This window comes from Pongo pygmaeus, chromosome 10 (genome assembly GCF_028885625.2).
Source record: "Pongo pygmaeus isolate AG05252 chromosome 10, NHGRI_mPonPyg2-v2.0_pri, whole genome shotgun sequence".
Classification (NCBI taxonomy): domain Eukaryota; kingdom Metazoa; phylum Chordata; class Mammalia; order Primates; family Hominidae; genus Pongo; species Pongo pygmaeus.
In genome coordinates, this window is record NC_072383.2 from 16,437,771 (window position 1) to 16,458,386 (window position 20,616).

The window sequence follows — 20,616 nt, forward strand, 5'->3', positions numbered from 1 at the left end:
CGCCCAGCCCCAAGGAATTTAATATCAAGGTAACATGACAGGTTTTTTTAGAAACAAGGATGGAGAGTTAATGATGTGCATGTAAAAGATGTTACTATTTTTCAAGAGTGTAGTTGTGTTTTGTGTTTTCATTTTCCTCTTATTTACACTTGGCTCTGCTCTTCCCAACCCTGCCCCTGCCTCAATTTTGTGGACTAATTAGGTGTGTTTTCCTCCTGCATTCTCTTTTCTTTATGCTCATCTGCCAGGCTGGTTGTTTTTAACATAGGCAGTGGGAGGAACACATAGGACAGTTTGTTTACCACAGCTAAAGAGGTTCATGAGAGAGTTAATCAAGATAAATCAAGGGTAAATGAGTAAATCAAGATAGCTAATGTGATCAAGATTTGGATCCAGAGCTAGTGTGCTAGATAACTAGTGTTCATTAAGACAGGGCTACAACTACTATTTTATGGCTATCGCTATGAAGATAACAGTTTTGCTGGTTACTTAATCCACCTTCATGAGCATCTCTGCAGCATCTTAATTTCAGGTCTTCCAGAAAATGATATTTGTCCTAACACTAATATGAGAGAACATTCAATTTCTTCACACTTATGCATAAGTGATGTTCTTAAGTGTCAATGCATTGGTCTTTAAATGCTGATGTTTGGGGATTTGGAATTCTTTGATAAACTACTACTGAGCAATTGAAATTTGTTTTCCCCTCCCCACCTTGCTTACTTTCCTTCTTCCCTCCTTCCCTCTTTCTTCATTTCCTTTCTTAACTCTATTAGTGGCCACTGGATTTCCAGCTGGACAGACTCATTTGAAGACACGATTAGAAGAGATCAGACTGGCTGTGGAAGATGGAGCTACAGAAATCGACGTGGTAATTAACAGAAGCTTGGTGCTGACAGGCCAGTGGGGAGGTAGGTGCATGCTCTTACCTAAGAGAGTTTCACCATTCTTCCCTGGTGAATCAGATGATGAGATAAGATGTAGTATGTTTTAGAGGTCACTGTTCTAGGTGACAAGTTAGTAGATCAAATGGTGAGTTTAGGAGAAAGCATGGCTAAGATTACCCATCCTTGTGCCCCTCATAAATCTAGGCAGTTGCCTACCTGCATGAACTTTTCAGATCCTTTTGAGTGCTTAGGTGAATAATTACTTCCATGCAATAGATTCATAACTTTTAAAACAATTTTATTTTACCAACCTGCTTTTTCTTTAGAAGGGAAAAGTTACTACTATTCTATACTGTTTTGTTACTCAATACATACTTCACTCCAGGCAAGTCTTTTATGCAAAGTTTATTTGAATATATGGGAGGAAACTTCCCTTTTTTATGTTAATTTCTGCAGTCTTTGAAGGTATGGGATTGTTAAGTTGACTAAGTTTATTTTTACTTTTAGCATTCTTAGCCATAGCTCTGATGACTGTCATGAGATTAATGATTCACTATCACGTCAGCATACACTAAGACATTGCCCTTTCCAGCAACAAGCTTTTGTTTTTTTAAATAGATATTAAAGAATCAAATAGATTTTACCTCTGTCTTAAATATATTTTGTATACTAAAGATGAGGTCATTGGTAGCTAGAAAAGTAAAATTCTCTCTTTCAAAAAAGTCATTATAATAAATAGTTTAACCAAAAATTTTTAATGAAATCACAAGTTAAAGCCAGGATAATATGTTGTCTCTTTATATGTGTGTATATCAAATAAAAGGCATATTTTATACTAATTACGGAGGCTATTCCCACACTCTTAAAGTTTAAATAAGAGATAGGATTTTATCTCTTATTTAACTTGCTTATCGGACTTGCCTATTTCTCATGGGTATTTTCCTGTGACTCTTTCTATCCATCTGTATCTGTAAAGCCTTTATTTGTCTATTTGTGAAGCCTAATTCCATTGATTGTCAATTATGAATTGCTTTTGGTTATGAAGTAGCAAACATTTAGTCAGTGGTTTAAACCCTCAGTATTTATTCTCTTATATAAAGTCCAGGGATAGGTATTTCAGGGGTGTGTGGCAGCTCCACAAAGTTCTTGGAGACCCGGGCTACGTTTATATTCCAGTTCCAAAGCATGTGGCTCTGCTGTTAATGTCAAGGGCACTTCATTGTCTGAGATGGCTTCTGAATCTCCAGCACCTTACACTCATCTCCTAGACCATAGGAAAGAAAGGCTTTTCTCATCAAGTCTCACACAACACCTTTGTTTATTACACCTTTGCCCGTTGGCCTGAGCTGAGTGACATGGCCATTCTTGGCTGCAAGTAAGCTGGAAAATAGAGTTTTTAGCTTGGAATATTAGCTACTTTCCTGTACATTCCCATTTCCATTGCCTTCACCCCACTGCCCCCCAAGTTCCCCGTTAATGCTGATCAACATTTATAATTCTTGCCAGGTTTAAATTCTTGACAGTTCACAAATATCTTTTTGTATTTTGTGTTCCTGTTTTATGATTGTTCATGTGTGTGTTTTAGCCAATTACAGTCATTCTTAAAAGACATATTTTAAATAGATATCTCTGTTCCTATATATTAATTTTGCTTATCTGCTTTTAGTCACGGGTTTCGCTAAGATTTAAGGCTAGAGTAAAATGAAAAAGTTAGTAAGCATAGCATTTAAAACAAATCTGGCAATAAACTTTATGTGATTTAGTTGTATACAAACCTATATGTCCTTTATATATTAAGCAATTGTAGATGTAGAAATAGGGTTTATATTATAACTTACACCTTTTATTAAGCAGTTGTGGATATAGAAATATGGTTTATATTATGCTACTAATTGGAAAATAAAATACAATAGGAGATGGGTTTTGATGTAATTGACTGCCCCTTAATGAACTAGGATTGGTTATTTTTAAGAACTGATAATTTTCCAATAACAGGCGTTTATGCAAAATATAATGACACGTCTTTGTCCTGGACCATACTTTTGTATTAACTCTTTTTCTGGTGTTAATAACCTCTTGACCCAAACAAATTGAAAAGGAGCATTTAATACTAGAAATTTAATTCTAAATAGAAACCTGAAATGACTTAGGACTTTTCACTGCAATATTTTGTCTTAATTTTGATTCTCAATTTGATTACATATTGTATTTTTCAGTGTCATGTTTTAATATTAGCTGTTTATTAAAATATGAGCATAAAATAATTTCTTGGAATTTGTGGATGGAAATGTCTATCAAGCAATTGCATTTTTAAATCCAGGGCCCTCTCCCTTGTGCAGTGAGGTTTGTAGGATACTTGGTAAAGCACAGTAGAAAGAACCCCATTTTATTTCATTTTTTAAGTTCTGGGGTACATGTGCAGAATGTGCAGGTTTGTTACATAGGTAAATGTGTACCATGGTGGTTTGCTGCACCTATCAACCCATCACCTAGGTAGGTATTAAGTGCCTCATGCATTAGCTGTTTTCCCTAATGCACTACCTGCCTCCACCCTCCCCCAACAGGCCCCACTGTGTGTTGTTCCCCTCCCTGTGTCCATGTGTTTTCATTAAGAACCCCATTTTTTAAACCTGGCCCTTCAGAGTGGTCCTAACCATTTCTCATGGACATGAGAGTCCACAGTTTAGGGTATGAACTCGAGGAGACTGGAGTTTGGGGGTGGGGGAGGTCTCATATTCCTCTCTGGGTTCTCCTTAGTGACCATTTAAAATGTCCGCTTTCCTGAAATTTCTAACTTTTCCACCCTCCTTGAAGCTCCTTCACTGTTAGCATATGAACTGCCTGCTACTTCTCAGAGAAAATAAAATCATCAGACAGGAGCTCCCTCCAGGTGCTTGGATCAGGGCTGCTTTTCTTTGCTTCTTCCTTTGCTCCTTCCTCCTAAATTCCTTCCCTCCACTGTGCTGTGGCTGTCGTCTCCCCCTGCATTTTCAGAAGCCCTGCTCTATCTATTGGGCATTCTTTCTCCTGTGTCGTCAGCCTTTCTGCCAGCTCATTCCCATTAAGCATTTAGACATACTCAAGCTTTTCTTAGCCATTTATGAAAGAACCCACATGCCGGCTTTCCCTTTCCTTCATCCCCAGCAACGTCCTCCTTTCTTCTCTTCCCTTCATGACTAAAATTCTGAAAAGAAGGCCCGATGCGGTGGCTCACACCTGTGATCCCAGCACTTTGGGAGGCTGAAATGGGCACTTTGGGAGGCCTCATCACCTCTTGCTCTGCTGCCGCCCTAAGCTCTGGTTCCGCAGCGACGCTCGGGGGTGGGGCGTCCTCCTCACTTGAGGTCGGGAGTTTGAGACCAGCCTGGCCAACATGGCAAAACCCTGTCTGTACTAAAAATACAAAGATTCGTTGGGCATGGTGGCACATGCCTGTAATCCCAGCTACTCTGGAGGCTGAGGTGAGCGAATTGCTTGAACCTGGGAGGCAGAGGTTGCAGGGAGCCGAGACTGCGCCACTGCACTGCAGCCTGAGGGACAGAGTGAGATTCCCTCTCAAAAAAAAAAAAAATTCTGCAAAGAGTTATATTTATTTGTTTGTCTTGAGAAGTTCAAACTAATATACTAATGACCTCTCATCTCATTATGTCCAGGGCATACTCCCCAGTTGTTTATTCAGCGTTACCATGCAACTTATGACACAGCAGACTGTTCCTTCCTTCTGGTAACACTTTGTTGTTGTAGCTTTGGTGCCTACATTCCTGAGGTCTTCCTTTCTGTTTCTGATTACCCCTGCGTCTCATCTGCAAGCTCCTGCACCTCCTCTGTCATCCCTGAAGTGTCCATGGTTCTCAGATTCTGTCCCAGTGTGACTTTTCCACAACCTTGGTGTGCTTTCCTTTGGAAACGTCATGTCCTTGCTGATTTCAGTTACATTCCTTATGGCAAAGACAACCAAACCTCCTGAGCACCAGGACCACCTGGACCCAGGGCCACATGCTCCAGAACTCGTATTCCGTTGTATCACTACACTGTGTTGCATTTCACCCATCATTTACATATAAGTAGAGATTTAAATATCACTGAACCTTGACAAAATCAGAGAAATCTAGCTATTTTAGAAATAAATCTATTAGGCCGGGCACAGTGGCTTATGCCTGTAATCCCAGCACTCTGGGAGGCTGAGGCAGGCAGATCACTTGAGCCCAGGAGTTCAAGACCAGTCTGGGCAACATAGCAAAACCCCATCTCTACATTAAAAAAAAAAAAAAAAAGTGCGAAAATTAGCCCAGTGTGGTGGTATGCGCCTGTAGTCCCAGCTACTCAGGGTTGGGGCTGAGATGGGAGGATTCCTTGAATGTGGGAGAATTTCTTGAGCCTGGGAGGCAGAGGTTGCAGTGAGCCATGATTGTGCCACTGCACTCATAAGCCACTGTGCCTGGCCTAATAGATTTATTTCTAAAGTAGCCTGAGCAAGAGAGTGAGACCCTGTCTCAAAAAACAAAACAAAACAAAACAAACAAACAAACAAAAAACTATTAAAAAGTATTTTCATTTCCCTGACTTTCTTAACAATTTTTATTAAATAGAATTTAATTTTTTCTTGATTATTCCAAACTGTTTCGTTACTGATTATATTATCCCAGAATACAGTGATGCTTTCAGGGGCCAGTGGAATCTCTGAGATGTGATTGGCCTCATAGCTCACAGTCCAGAATCTTGTGCTTTTTGATTTAGGTATCTTCTTATTTGTTACTGGTTTTTTGCCTACTCCTTAGTGGTTAAGCTTTTTACTGTCAGATCGTGTTGAGCTCATGACGGCACGCTGTCCTTCCCTGCCAATCCTTCTGTCACTCCTGTCCAGCTGGACATGGAAACGTGGACAACTACATTTCTCACTTATCAACATAGTTTTAACCCAGTAGGGTGTGGCACGTATTGTTGGTTCTCAAAATTATAATACCTGACAAACATTTTCAAATGATTTGCCCCAGCTGCTTTCCTGACAGGATCTAGCATATCCCCCTGGGCATTTGTGATAAAAGAATTGAGGTGTGTATGTGAGGGAGGAATAGGCTTCTAAATGGGGAAAATCCCTCCAGGTGATTTTGTTCTCCTTCCCCACCAGTCCCATGTCCTTATTAAGAAGTACTAACTGAGGACTCTTTCTTCTTCTTTTTTTTTTTTTTTTTTTTTGACATAATTCCAGTTCTTAGTTGTATATACTTTAGGTGCCAGATAATGAAAGCATTGTTGAATTTACATACAACAATGTATGTAAACTCATAAATTGAATACATTCATATATTTATGTTTTATTTTATTACTAATACTAATTAATTGATTAATTAGTACATCTCATATTTCCTGTGTGTTTCTATGCCTTTAGCCTGGATCTGTAGTTAGCTGTAAACAGGAGAGTTTGATGAATAAAGTGTTATTCTGGCGAATTTAGCTAAGAAGTGCATCTACTTCTGTGCTCTTGAGAGAAGAAGACTTTCCTCTCCCTGGGATGGCTGTGCTCTGTGATAAAGATAGCATCCAAGTGGGGACATCACCCGGCCAGCCAGCCAGGCCACCCAGTCATTGGTGGTGTCACAGTCAGACCCAGAACAAATGCACTGTGGGGCAAGAAGGGAGGACAGTACTGCGAAAGCAGGAATAGTTTAAAGCTGAATATTTGCATTAGACAGATCTTGGTTGGTATCTTGGCTCTACTGTTTACTCTTGGACAGGTTCTTCTCTGTGTTTTCTGTTCCTTCTATGTAAAATGGAGATAATGACATCTACTTCACAGGGTTACAATAGGGAAGAAATTAGATAATGTATGTAAAATGATCATCCTGTTGCTTGGCCCAGATGAAGCCCTCCTTGCCAGCTGCGATGTTGCCTTCTCCTTCTCCCTCCTCCTGCCCCTGATGATGGTCTGTTGTCAAGGGAAGTGACATATAGCACATATGTTAAGTGAATAAAGTGGAACTCTAAAGACTTGGGTTTTAGTCTTTTTGATTTTGATAATTTATACCTAGACCTTGGGTAAACACTTCAGTTCTCTCTGCTTCCATGTAAATGTTACAAATGAAGGGACAGGACGTAATGATTTTTACAATCCTTTAGAGCTATAATGATCTTTGATTTTATGTTTAGCATTTTCATTTTCAGCGAATATTATTCCCATGATTAGTACATGTAATACAATGTTTCTTAATGGTGGTGTTGAAGTTGACATCTAAGGTGCATTCCTTAAACAGTTCTTTGAAGAAAACATTCACCAGAAGTTGTTCATCATCTCATAAATCTTACTGAGCAGGTTTTAAAAATTGAGTACTGTCCATGCTCTGTAAATATACAGAGGTGTTCATTTTACTTTTTTTATGACGTCTTTCTGTTGCATCTATTTTCCTAATATATTTACCAGTGACAGGGAAATGCTATCAGATTGCACCTTGTTCAGGAATCTAGCTCCATGAGCTGAGGACCTGGAGCTGGCTTTACTAGCTTTGGGAGACTCATTCCACACTGGAGCACCAGCAGACGTAGTTCTAAAGGTGGCTAGGATTGTCTGACATTCTGCAGCATCTTACGTTCAATGGGCAATTGGAAGTACCATTTGTCTCCTGTATCCAGAGCCTCATGCACTTTTCATCTCCTTCAATTGTTTACCCCTGAATTGCTCTCTTAAATCTGGCCTGTGAAGTACATACCTCATGGCTATGAAACATTTTAGGATAAGAGAATGAAATATCAGCACCAAAGTCACATTATTTTTCATTTTCTTATATGAAGAGAATCCTAAAGACCTTGAATCTGGGCAATAATCTATTTTTCTTATTTGCTGATTTTTACACAAGAAGGATGGTAGAAAGACCATCTCAAAAATAAATTGGTATGTTTCTTTTATAGAGTGTTAATCATATTTTATTAGAAAAGCAGTCTCTAAATCTATAGACACTTTTTGGGGAGGAATTACATGATCTATAAGTTGTGGTTTCTCTGTTTTGGGAGTTGTATATAACAGAAATTCTGGAAATACTTATGACAACTGTATGCTTTTATGGTTTTTATTTTTATGCTACAATTCTTCAAAACTTCAGATACTATTGATAAAAATGTGCATCTTATCTCTTATAGGTTAGTATAATATCTGATGTGTTAGCTCATCTCTGCCTTAGTCTTGCAAGATTAATTAGTTGCTTTGGTGGATGAAACTGTGTTCTTGAACATTTTGTGACTTTTTTAGTTTAAAAGGTTGCTGTACAATTTTATATTAAGTGTTTTACTGTACATATAATTATCTTTGGAGTTATTTTCAGGCCATTCTTGCACAGTGTTGAACATCTTTCTGATATTCAAAAAATAATTGCTTAGATATGTTCGTTAACAATTATTTTTAAGTGCCTTTGAATAGCAGGAAATATAAAAGGAAATATACTTTATGACTTTTAGATAGGAAACAGTCTTTAAATGCTTGGATTCTTACTTAAATCATAATTTTATACATGTAAGTTTTATTGACAGAGTTTTTGATGTCTAGAGCAGTGCTCTTCCAGAATACTTAGCAGATTGCCAGCTGCTTCAAAATTGAGAAGATACTTTCCTTTCAGGTGGACCCTGGAGAGAAGAAAGTTAATTTTATTTATTTATTTATATGTGTTTTTAGCTTTTTGAGGGTTTTAAAATTTTCATTTCCTTTTTAAAAATACACCATTCTATTTTTTAAAATAATGTTAAGAATGAGCTCATTAAAAAAGAAAACTGAAAAAAAAAAACAGGTACACCCACATTTCCAACTCCATCTCCCCTTTCAGATTGTTCAAGATGTACACATGTTCATTGTGTATCTGTAGACCTGGTTCTTTCCGTGTTGTTTTCAGAGGTTGACACCAAACTACCAAGTAGATATTTTTCCTTTGGTTTAAATTCAGATAACATTCCACCAAAGCAACACGAAAAAACCTAATGTCTAGTTTTAGCTTCTGGGGATTAGGTTCTCCAGGTAAGAAGTAGAAATAAATATAAGAAAATAGAGAATAAATGGTGTTACCATCTTTATTCAGAAAGTCATTATTTTCAGCAAAATGGGGCCAAGGCAGAAAATCCAGGTTGCAAGACTTGGAAAAAGGAGTGTCTACCCCATGGGACATTTACAGATTGATCACTATGACAGCAGCCCTTTATAGAGGTAATAATGTTGTCATTAGGTTGTGATAATTCTCCAGAGACTTCAACAGCACCGGATTAATAACATCTGGAAATTGTTCAGATGACACAAATTTCTGTTTTCTGTTTTAAGGCTTCCATGGTGGCTTTCTGTGGCATCTGCCATTGTTGTTCTTTTTCAAACCTTTCAAATCAGGAAGTATGCATAAAATACAAGATTATTTTCCTCACCTGTGCTCCTAGGCTCTTGTCTTGATAGCCAGCATTACCAAATCTATCAGGTAAACTGCTGGCCAATGGTATGTCTGCTGGAATTTCTGGAAGTGGAATAGCAAATGAGTTCATCTGGCAGAGAGAGCATCTGAAGGTCCATGCAGTCTTGGCAAGAAAACACAAAGTCCCACACGTAAGACAGGGATGGGGAGGTTTTCGTCACTGAAGAGGCCATCTTTAGATCTCAACTCTTTTTTTTTTTTGAGATGGAGTTTCCTTCTTGTTGCCCAGGCTGGAGTGCAATGGCACGATCTCGGCTCACTGCATTCTCCGCCTCCCAGGTTCAAGAGATTCTCCTGCCTCAGCCTCCCGAGTAGCTGGAATTTCAGGTGTCCACCACCATGCCCGGCTAATTTTTTGTATTTTTAATAGAGATGGGGTTTCACCATGTTGGCCAGGCTGGTCTTGAATTCCTGACCTCAGGTGATCCACCTGCCTCGGCCTCCCAGAGTGCTGGGATTACAGGCGTGAGCCACTGTACCTGGCTGGATCTCAACTCTTAAAGATAATTCAGGAACCATTGCTAAAATGAACAAGGCCGGCAGATTTTGGAGCACAGTCAGTCTTCAGTGAGGGCAGATGTTTCCTAGTTAAATTCCTGAATTTCTTTGGCTTCTGTCCTTTCTTCATTATCAAAATACCAAACGGTATAGCACATCTGGTCTCATAGGAAGACAGCACCTCGTGTGGGTTCCTGCAATCTGACCAGAAGAGCAATTTTTCACAAATGGCCTCCACATCTGCCATGAACGATTTCTCCTCTGAAAATAGCCATAGGATCCCACTGTGTAGCCTTGTATCCCTATTCTTGTTCAAATAGTAGATGCAGGTGATGCAGCAGCCATCGTTGGGGTTGTCCACATAATGAATGTAACCTATTCCATTTTTAAATTAGCAAGCCACCATTGCCTTGGACCTCTCCTTGACATAGTATTTTCCCACCGGCTCCTGCACTAGAGGACCAGCCTGTCAGTGAGGGACAGGAGGAAGCTAATGGCCTCGCAGCCCCTCTTGTTTCTCCCAGAACTGTGGGGTGAACTGATCACCCCACAGTTCACCCTTTAGAGACACTGCACACATCCCAGCCAGCTGGCTGTCCTGCAGGGCCCCCTTGCAATGCAGCTGCTTAATGTGCTCCTGGATGCAGTTGCCTACCACCTCCTTGCCCAGGAAGTTTTGCGGGTAGCAGAAGCTAACCTCCTGCAGACAGGGCATGATGTACTCTAGGGAAATTTTCTCCAATTCCTGCCTCATGATGTGTCCCAGGGGCATTTCACGCACAGTGCAGAAGTCGGGGACCCCCAGCATGCACCCAGAGAGGGAACGATGTATGTGATGTGAAGCCAAGGCGTGGGGAGTGTGGCCATGGTCCCGAGCCACTGCAGTCAGTACTGGGGACAGGGGAAAGTTGCTCACAGCTCTCAGGAGAAGGGATCTGCGTCCCGGGATCAGTGGGAGTGGCACGGGACTCCACGATCTACTGCTGGACTTGCAAGTTAATCTTCAATAAAGAAAACTAAAATGCTACAGATGCAAGTTCCTGCTGGCGTGCGGGGGCAGCATTGCAGAAGGTAGGGCCAGTTGTCAACCTGATTTGGATGCTGTTTCAAACATGCAATCTGACCCCTTTCCCTCCTCTCCACTCCTTGGATCCACACTCTGATGCACACAGGCCTTTCTCAGTGTGGCCAAGTGCTCTGATTCCTGTCAGTGAGCACTCCACTGACACAGCCTCACTTGTTTTTCAGCTGGGAATGACAGGCAGAGGTCAGGTTATGACCTCTACTTCTCAGTGTGGCAGTAGTAGGAGGGATGCGGGGAGACAAACAGGAGACAACTCTTCTGCTAGTTGTGCCACTATATTGATTAAGCATCTGCAATGTAATATGTCCTGGGTTTCTAGCACACCCACTTTCACTACCCCCGAAAACCTCATTATAAGTCAAAACATTATTAATAGGTTTTTAATGTGACATCACTATGCCAGCCACTTCTCTGGTGTATGTGTTTTGTTAAATTTTACATTATTCTGACTAATTTGCATTCGTGGTATTGGAATTCCATTTTCATTTCTCAGACATCTTTGATAATAGCCTACCAAATTATTATTTTTCTAGTACATGGCAAGAATTGCTTTTTTTTTTAAATAGAGAATTTCCAGTTTTCGTAATGTTTGAATTTTTAACAACAGACATATATTACATGTGAATATATAAGCAGAAAAAATAGTAAAGGCTCTGGAGAATAAGGCCATGATGTTTGCAAATATTTAACTATAAGGACATTTACTGAAGTATTACTTATAATAGCAAAAAATCTGGAACCTTAAGTATCCAATAATAGGAAAATGATTGAATAAATTTTTTATGTCCATGTGATGGAATATTGTGTAGCCATTAATAATAATTGCTCCATAGACCTATATTTATTAATATAGAAATATGTCAAGGATATATTAAAGGAAAAAACCATGTTACAGAATAATATGTACTATATATAATCACTTTTTTTTAAGTTATAGAAGCCATAGAGTGATTGATAGTCTAAAAAGCCCTCCTGTAAGAAAAATATCTGGATGCTAAATTACAACAAACATATCAAATTATTTTTTAACTTTTATTTTTGAATAATTTTAAACTTATAGAAAAGTTGTAAAATTGGTACACAAAACTACAGTTTTATCACTGAGATTCCCCAGTTATAAAGTGCTATCCCGTTTACTTTTTTTGACTTATTTCCTCTGTGATGTGTGTACATACATATATAAATTATGTATTGTATACATATTTTTCTGAACCATTTGGGAATAAGTTGCAGACCTGTTCACTTGTTACCCTTAAATACTTCAGTGTGTATTTCCTAAAAACAAGGACAAGGACAAGGACACTCTTGTACCAAGCCACAGTACTGCATCAAAATCAGGAAATTAACATTGATAACCATAAGGCCATTAAATCTACAGATCGTTCAGATTTTGCAGGTTGTCCCAATAGTGTTCTTTATTAGGTCTAGGATCAGTTGTTTCATATCTCTTTAGTATTCTTTAACCTAAGAATACTAAGAACAGTCCTCAGTCTTTCCTTGTCTTTGATGATTACGGGCCTGTTATTTTGTAAAATATACCTCAGTTTGGGTTTGTTTGGTATTTTCTCACAATTAGATTCAGGTTATACATTTTTGGCAGGCATTCCACAGAACTTTTGCTCCGTTCTTCTCAGTGCATTATTTCAGGAGTCACAAGATGTTAATTTGTCCCATTATTGATGATGTTCCTTTTTTTACTTGGCAAAGATGGTGTCTGCCAAGTTTCTCCATTGTAAAATTAATAAGTATTTTGCATTTTAATAAGTAATTAATACAGATTATGAATGGAGATATTTTGAGACTATGTTAATATCCTTTTCCTCATCTAACTTTTATTCACTCTTTTAGCATCCATTGATGATTTTTCCGCTATTACTCTGATTTTCTAATTCTGTCATTTCTTCTATACTTACGAGTTGGCATTACCAAATCTGGGCATGATATGGAACCCTACAAAGCCAGATGTGGTATTGAGGTCCTTCCCTCCCTCCCTTCCTCTCTCCTTCCCTCTCTCTCTCTCCTTCCCTCTCTTTCTCTCCTTCCCTCTCTCTCTCCTTCCCTCCCTTCCTTCCTTCCTGTTTGTAAGAACTCATTGATTCTTATTTTACTCAGTTGGTTATAATCCTTTACCATCATTATTTATTTTGATACTCAAATAGTCCCAGATTTGGCCATTGGGAGTGTAACCGCTCAGTGGGTTCACCTTGCCTGCTGCCTACACAGAGCCAGTTTCTCAAGACAGGGGAATTACAGTAGAGAAAGAGTAATTCACGCAGAGCCAGCTGTGTGGCAGACCAGAGTTTTGTTTTATTACTACTCAAGTCAGTCTCCCTGAGCATTTGGGGATCAGAGTTTTTAAGGACAACTCGGTGGGTGGAGGAAGTCAGTGAGCCAGGAGTACTGACTGGTTGACTAGGAGATGGAATCCTAGGGAATTGAACGTGTCCTCTTGTGCTGAGTTAGTTTCTGGGTAGGGGGCCACAAAATCCATGAGCCAGTTTATCGATCTGGGTGGTGCCAGCTGATCCATCAAGTGCAGGGTCTGCAAAATATCTCAAGCATTGATCTTAGGAGCAGTTTAGGGAGGGTGAGAATCTTGCAGCCCCTAGCTGCATGACTCTTAAGCCATAATTTCTAATCTTGTAGCTAACTCGTTAGTTCTACAAAGGCAGTCTAGTCCCCAGGCAAGTAGGAGGTTTGTTTTGGGAAAGGGCTGTTATTATCTATGTTTTAAACTATGAACTATAAACTAAGTTCCTCCCAAAGTTAGTTCAGCCTGTGCACAGGAAGGAACAAGGACAGCTTAAAGGTTAGAAACAAGGTGGAGTCAGTTAGGTTAGATCTCTTTTACTGTCTCAGTCATAATTTTGCAAAGGCGGTTTCAGGACCTGCTTCAAACTGGCTCCTCTATCCTTTTTATGTTCCCATCATTCTTTGAGAACTTCCTTGCTTTCTTGTAATAGATGTTTCAGGTGTATCTTTGACTTTGTCTGCTCCAGCTTTGGAATCAGTCATTTCTCCAAGTAGCTCTTGCTCCTTTTATTGATTAATTGTATTTAGAAACCAAGATCTGCGTGCTAGGTATAACTCACTGCTATTGGGATGTTATTGTTTCTAGGCCCTCTTGTCAGACAGATCTAGTAAATACATGAACATACACATATACACAGCACACACATAGAAATACACATTCGTTTATATTTGTTTATTTATATGTCAGTCTATAAATCTGTCTGTCTTAGAACTTACAACTTCACACTATAACCTCTATTACACTCCAGCATTGCATGGTTTATTCTTACTTTCCCCTTCCATATTTATTCCCCTTCTTCTCGTCAGTGAGAAATCTTGCTCCCATTATCCATTATCTTTAGTATATTCATCTTTTTTATCAATATTTACCTATTTTATCAATCGCTTTGTATTTGACAATCTCTAGAACCTGCTGGTTGTCTTCCTGGTTCTACTTGCCAAGTCCTCCCCAACCCCTAGAATTTTCAGTCCTCGCTGGTAAGGGTGACCTTCACTTTCCCCAGAGCTGACTGCACGTCCCCCTCACCTTGCCTCCACCCTGATGTGGCAACATGCAGGCCAAGAATTTCTCTAGGCCCCAGTGACATGGGGGCTAGGTTTCTCTCTACCTTCTTGGCAGTGTGTGGCTTAGAAAATCCCTGCTCCCCCTTGTCTGTGGTTGAGAGCTCCCAAAGATAGAGTTCAGAATCATCTTTGTAAATCAACAAGAGGCTCTTTCATCTTAGTTATAACAGCTTAAACTTTTAGAGTAAGTCAACGTTTACCATCATTTTACATGTGCTTATTATCAAAGGTAGATCTGAAGGAAAAATGATTACCTTCCTAACCATTTTAATACTTTTATATTTATTGGCAGAATTTGAGAAAGGTTTGAGCTGTAAAAGTAAAGCTCTCCTATCTAATCTTGAGGAGAAAAATGAAGCTTGGAGAGGTTCAGTAACTTTCCCAAATAACACCAATAATCAGCGGCCAAGCAAGGGCTGAAAAGTCCTGATTTAAACATATGAACTCTACTGTAGCACCATACCCTTGTTTTCTTCCCATCCAGGGGGCTAAAAGAGCAATTTAGAGATCGTTTTTAGTGTATTATACAAAATTAAGTATCTTATGTTTCTGAATTACCTTGGAACAAAGAGCAATTTAGAGATCATTTTTAGTGTATTATACAAAATTAAGTATCTTATGTTTCTGAATTACCTTGGAACTTTTCATTTTATGCAGTTTTTTCCCCTAGAAGAATGAAAACCAGGTCCTAGGATTATAATGCCCATCTGTCAAGTGAGTAGTTTGAACTAGAACGGAGTTGACATCCCTCTAGGTTCTGAGTTTTGACGAATCTGTTGCTCGAAGCACTGCAATGTATTTCCCTGGGAATATGTTGTAATTAGAATGAGTGTACATGTGCATGCATGTGTGTGTGTGCTGGGATAGAGGCAGAAAATTTTGAGGAAATACAGTTTTATTCCATGTATGAAGACATGACTCCTCCTCTCTGTTCTATAACTGACCCACAATAAGATTTGGGGCAAGTCATTTATCTCTCCACATCTCACTTTTCTTTCTTTTTTTTTTTTTTTTTTTTTTTTTTTGAGATGGAATTTTGCTCTTGTTGCCTAGGCAGGAGTGCAGTGGCGCAATCTCAGCTCACTGCAACCTTCGCCTCCGAAGTTCAAGTGATTCTCCTGCCTCAGCCTCCAGAGAGTAGCTGGGATTACAGGCATCTGCCACCATGTCTGGCTAATTTTTTGCATTTTTTTTAGTAGAGACGGGGTTTCACCATGTTGGCCAGACTTGTCTCGAACTGCTGACCTCAGGTGATACACCCACCTTGGCCTCCCAAAGTGCTGGGATTACAGGCGTCAGCCACCGCACCCAGCCTACATCTCATGCTTCACATGGGAAGTGTGGAGGTAACTGCAAATTGTCTCACAATGGATGGTTAAATAGCGTGTGGAGAACCCTGAGCATTTTTGAGGGAAGAAGCTTTGAAAACATAGGGGATTTCTCATCCTTTAGAGTAATTATTCCTCATGAAAAATTTTTTGGAAAGGGCATCTGTTGAACTTATTGCTTCACTTGTAATTTCCTCTGCGTGTGTGGTCTAGCAGCAGTTACAGTAACTCCATACCCCACCATTGTCCTTTCCTACCAACATAGGGGAAAACCTGCTCATTCGTTTTTCCATTGTTTGGCTTATTTATATTGAAAGGAAAGTGCCAGCTGAGTTTGTTAAAGGACATAATTTGAGATTGACTGGGTTACATTTCAGCCATCAAGCCACTTTGATGAGCATATGTCATTCATCTAGTTTCTGAGGTGTCTATCATGGTACTGTCAAAGTCCTCAAAACGACCTGAAGACTAATAATGCTGCTTTGTGGTTTCTATGGCTTGTGTTGGAGTGAAGTTGTCTATTTTTTCTTATATGTAAGATCGGCAAATTCTAGTTGTGCTTTCATAAGTATTAAGGCAGTGCTTGCTATTTTTTGTTCGTTAAAGTTATTTTTGGGTTTCTGGAAGTGTATAAGGGAAAATAGGGGAAGCTAGTATTGAATGATTAAATGCCTTCTAAATGCCTGGTTCTATTCTAGCGACATATATTATTTAATCATCACAAAAATATGTGAGCAAACTGAGCCTCCCTAAGTAATTAGGCTTAGAGAAATTGAATAATTCCTAAATGTTTACACAACTAGCAAGTAGCAAAAACTGTCTTATCTCAAGAGTCTGTGCTATTCAAAGTAGCATGGGTTCTTAGCTTAAAAACAAACTCGTTTGTGATATATAGTAAACTTTTCCCCCAGACTGTTTTTTTAGGGGCCCAAAGAGGTTTTATTTTATGTTCTTTAAGGAACATAGATCATGGTGTCCTCTGCTTTTGTAAGTCCCTCTGTAATCTGAGCCTGATAAGCACTGAATAATAACAGGAACACCATCACTGCTGCCACCAACAGCTTTGAAAACAGGAACTGACATTCCTTGAGCATGAACAATGTGCTGGATATTGTCCTTATCTATTCGTGTGTGTTAACCTGTTTGAAAATAACTCCATGAGGTGTGCATACTTCTATCATTCCCATTTTGTAAATGAGGAACATGGGACAGGTTTAGAGTTAAGTAACTTACCCAAATCAAACAATAAACTAGTAGTAAAGTTGGGGTGTAAATCCATATACTCAGGAGAACCCACATTATTGTCTACAATACTATACTTCTTCAGTAAACATTCATGAGTTGAAGATGAAGAAAACCAATTCTGATTAAGTGAAGCTGAAAGGGGATTTATTATATTAGGAAGACATAAAGAAACTCACTGAATAAGTAGGAAGCCTTGCTTGGAAAAAAAGCAGGACCATGAGAGAATAAGGAGCAGAGAACACAATCAGATTGTGCTACAGGAAGAGCTTGGTTCCAGGGCCACTGCTGATGCTGCTTCTACTGGCCAGCACAGGTACCACACTGTTGGCTGGTGGCTGGCCCCTGGGACACTGGACTTTTGGATCTCCTGCTATTGCTGATGCCACAATAATAAAGAAAATATCTAAGTATTCTTTCATATTTGCCTCACTCTGTAAGATTCAAAGGCCTGAGTAGAAGCAATCACTTGATAGAGCCCAGGTCACATTTTAAAAAGACCAGGTTTGGTATAACTTTTGATTTAATTGTTCTGATATATTTTGGGCAGAATGGTAACAGAAAGAAATGACAACTTTCCACCTGTTGAACCTTAAAGATTAAGATATTTTCTCAGAAAAACTTGATCCTGTTATGTGGTAAAATAGGCCAGTAAAATGATTTTAGAAATTGGCAGTTGAAGAATGAGAAGGCATTGGTTGCATATTTGCAAATCTAGTTATGCTCTAAGTGACCACTTTCGATTCATTCTGTTTGGATCATGGATTAAAAAGTATAACTTCCAAATGACTGAATCATAAAATACCTCTGGTTTTCCTGGTTAATTTTAACTATACTTCAAGAAATTCACTTGGCATCAGAAGGTAGTACTCTAGAAAAAGGATGGTTTTTTTTGTTCACAAGTATGGTTGTGATCAGTGTTTTAAGAATTTGTTTTACAGGCCAAAGTTCACTTTAACAACTGCTGTAATAAAATACTTTCCAGCCTTGTCTGATGGCTCGCTAATTGTAAGCAGTAATCCATGCAACAGAACTTTGGTTACTGGAACTGGGTCAGGCCATGAAATAAGATTTGACTTTTATAATGCAACACTTAGTGGAAATTCATTTTACTAGAATTCTGAACTTAATAATTAAACTTTTCGAGTGCTTATAACATGTCAGGCAGTGTGCAAAGTACTTTGTATATCTCTCTCTCATTCCTGGTAACCCTGTGAAGTAAATACTATTGACACTTTAAGGATGGAGCTGATGCTGACAGAAATAACTTGCCTGAGGTCCCACAGGAAATGATGGAGTTGGGTTTTAAATCTGCATTTGTCTGACTCTAAAGCCTGCTTTTAATGACAACACTGTTTTGTGGAAGAAAATCATTAATTAAATCACAAGTTAACTTGGATTAGCGTTCTTGGATTTTTAGATCAGAAGATTTTCCTTGTCACTTGTTCTTAGAGAACAAGTTTCTTTTTTTAGATTCAATAACTCAAGAAATGTCATTCCATCCAATTCATTCTCTGAATTAAAAGAATGTAATTTTTTTTTTTGCTACATAGTCTATTACTATTTTTAACATTCTTACACAGGTTGTCATATTGGAGGCATAAGTAGGATGATTTTCTCCCAGGTTAGGTAGATGGGCAGGGTAAGGTAGGTGGTGTGGCATCTCAGATCATCCCTAGTACTCAGAACTGCATGTTACTAAGGATCTGTGAAAATAATCTGTTCTTTATTGAACCTTCTGTGGGTACCATCTCTCAGTGGTAACAAACTTTCTAAACTGACTGAGCATCTTGGAATAGAATATTTGCTTTCATTTCTCTTCATTTTTCACTTCTGAGCTTCAAGTTCATGTTTTCTGTGATTGAGAAGCCAAGTTTTATTTGGCTGTTATAACTCTTGTGGTTTTAACTGAGACTAATTTTTCATGTTTTAAATGTACTTTAGTAAGCCTGTGAATTATAGAACTCTCATTTTAGCTTTAAGAAATGCTTACCCCAACCCTTATTGTGAATGTTTCCCTCCTGCTTGGTTTACTCCGTATGATTATAAAACTACTTCCTATGGGCCGGGCACGGTGGCTCACGCCTGTAATCCCAGAACTTAGGGATGCTGAGGCGGGCGGATTACCAGATCAGATCGAGACCATCCTGGTTAACACGGTGAAACCCCGTCTCTATTAAAACTACAAAAAATTACCTGGGTGTGGTGGCGGGCACCTGTAGTCCCAGCTACTCGGGAGGCTGAGGCAGGAGAATGGCGTGAACCCGGGAGGCGGAGCTTGCAGTGAGCCGAGATCACACCACTGCACTCCAGCCCGGGTGACAGAGCAAGACTCCATCTCAAAAACAAAAAACAAAAAACAAAAAAACCTACTTCCTATGAAAGATACTCAAATATGAAGGAAAGAAGAAGCCTTGGTCTTGTTACCATGGCAGTAGCTTGAGTTCAAGAAATGATAGTGGCCGGCCTGAAACAGGGTTTAAAAGCCGAAATTCACTGGTATCATTGACAAAAGACTTAAATAATTTTTTAAAGATTTAATACTCATGATTTTGGTCTAATTTGCTTACTAAAATCCTGTTACCTTTCATATAAAATGTTACCTTGAATATGAAATATGAAATAAATCTGGGCCCAATGTGGAACCTTCCAAAGCCAGATGTGGTACTGGGGTCATGGGCTCAGGGGTTAATAGATTTAAGGCAGCATCTCTGAGCCTCCCTGCAGATGGCTTTGTGCACATGCGTCCAACACTACCTGGCCAGGCCTAACACTTTTTAGTCAGATATATAAACATACTCTGGCAGGCAGTGGGGCAAGCTGCTGTGTCTTTATTGTCATGAAGATAACTCTAGAAAGGTGTGCTTTATATTCCAACCAAAGAACCTATTACTTGTGAATGGAAGAATTAATAACCTAAGATTTTTTTTTATTACTTTGCAAAGGGGTACACCACTGTATGTATGGTAGCTACATTTGTTTTTTATTGCAAGCAACCATCATATGGACAAGACAGAAATTATTTATAATTTGCATGTCATTATGATATTTAAAAAGCTCTATGTCTCTGTACCTCAGGCCAGGGCTTAGAAACGGTTTCATGGTAGCAAACTAAGCATTCCTTGTAACAGGATGTGAACTGCAACAGAATGCTCCAGGCAATGTTAAATTGGGGTGATTTTTAGAAAGTGACAAATGTTTTATGTTTCCTAAATGTGAAATGGGTTCCACCAGCTCTAAACGGCTGCCAAGTTATGTTATCACTTGCCTGCTTTGTAACTGCCTCAATTATTTTCTTCCCCAGCCCTGTATGATGAGATTCGTCAGTTTCGCAAGGCCTGTGGGGAGGCTCATCTTAAAACTATATTAGCGACAGGAGAACTTGGATCTCTTACTAATGTCTATAAAGCCAGTATGATAGCAATGATGGCAGGTAAGTGTTTTATGTTCAAATGATGTTTTCTATTGAATTGATGTTTTTAGGAGAAATTAAGTAAGTGAAAGCATTTAGCTGTTATTAAACGTGCTAACCACTTGGAATTTTT

The 20,616-nt window shown here is 39.1% G+C and overlaps 1 protein-coding gene and 1 pseudogene across 3 annotated transcripts in view; one reads left to right on the plus strand and one right to left on the minus strand.

Annotated features, from left to right (window-relative positions):
* The window catches only part of DERA (deoxyribose-phosphate aldolase), a 294,170-nt gene that overhangs the window by 50,463 nt on the left and 223,091 nt on the right, over positions 1 to 20,616 (plus strand). For all 3 annotated transcript variants that reach the window (XR_010127771.1, XM_063672467.1, XM_054445157.2), the window contains exons 5-6: positions 777 to 911; positions 20,376 to 20,504. Coding sequence is in view for 2 of the 3 variants with exons in the window: in XM_063672467.1 (XP_063528537.1) it covers positions 777 to 911; positions 20,376 to 20,504 (264 nt within the window). In the remaining variant the exon portion in view is untranslated. The remainder of the gene's footprint in view (positions 1 to 776; positions 912 to 20,375; positions 20,505 to 20,616) is intronic.
* On the minus strand, positions 9,831 to 10,592 carry LOC129009838 (prolyl hydroxylase EGLN3-like; annotated as a pseudogene).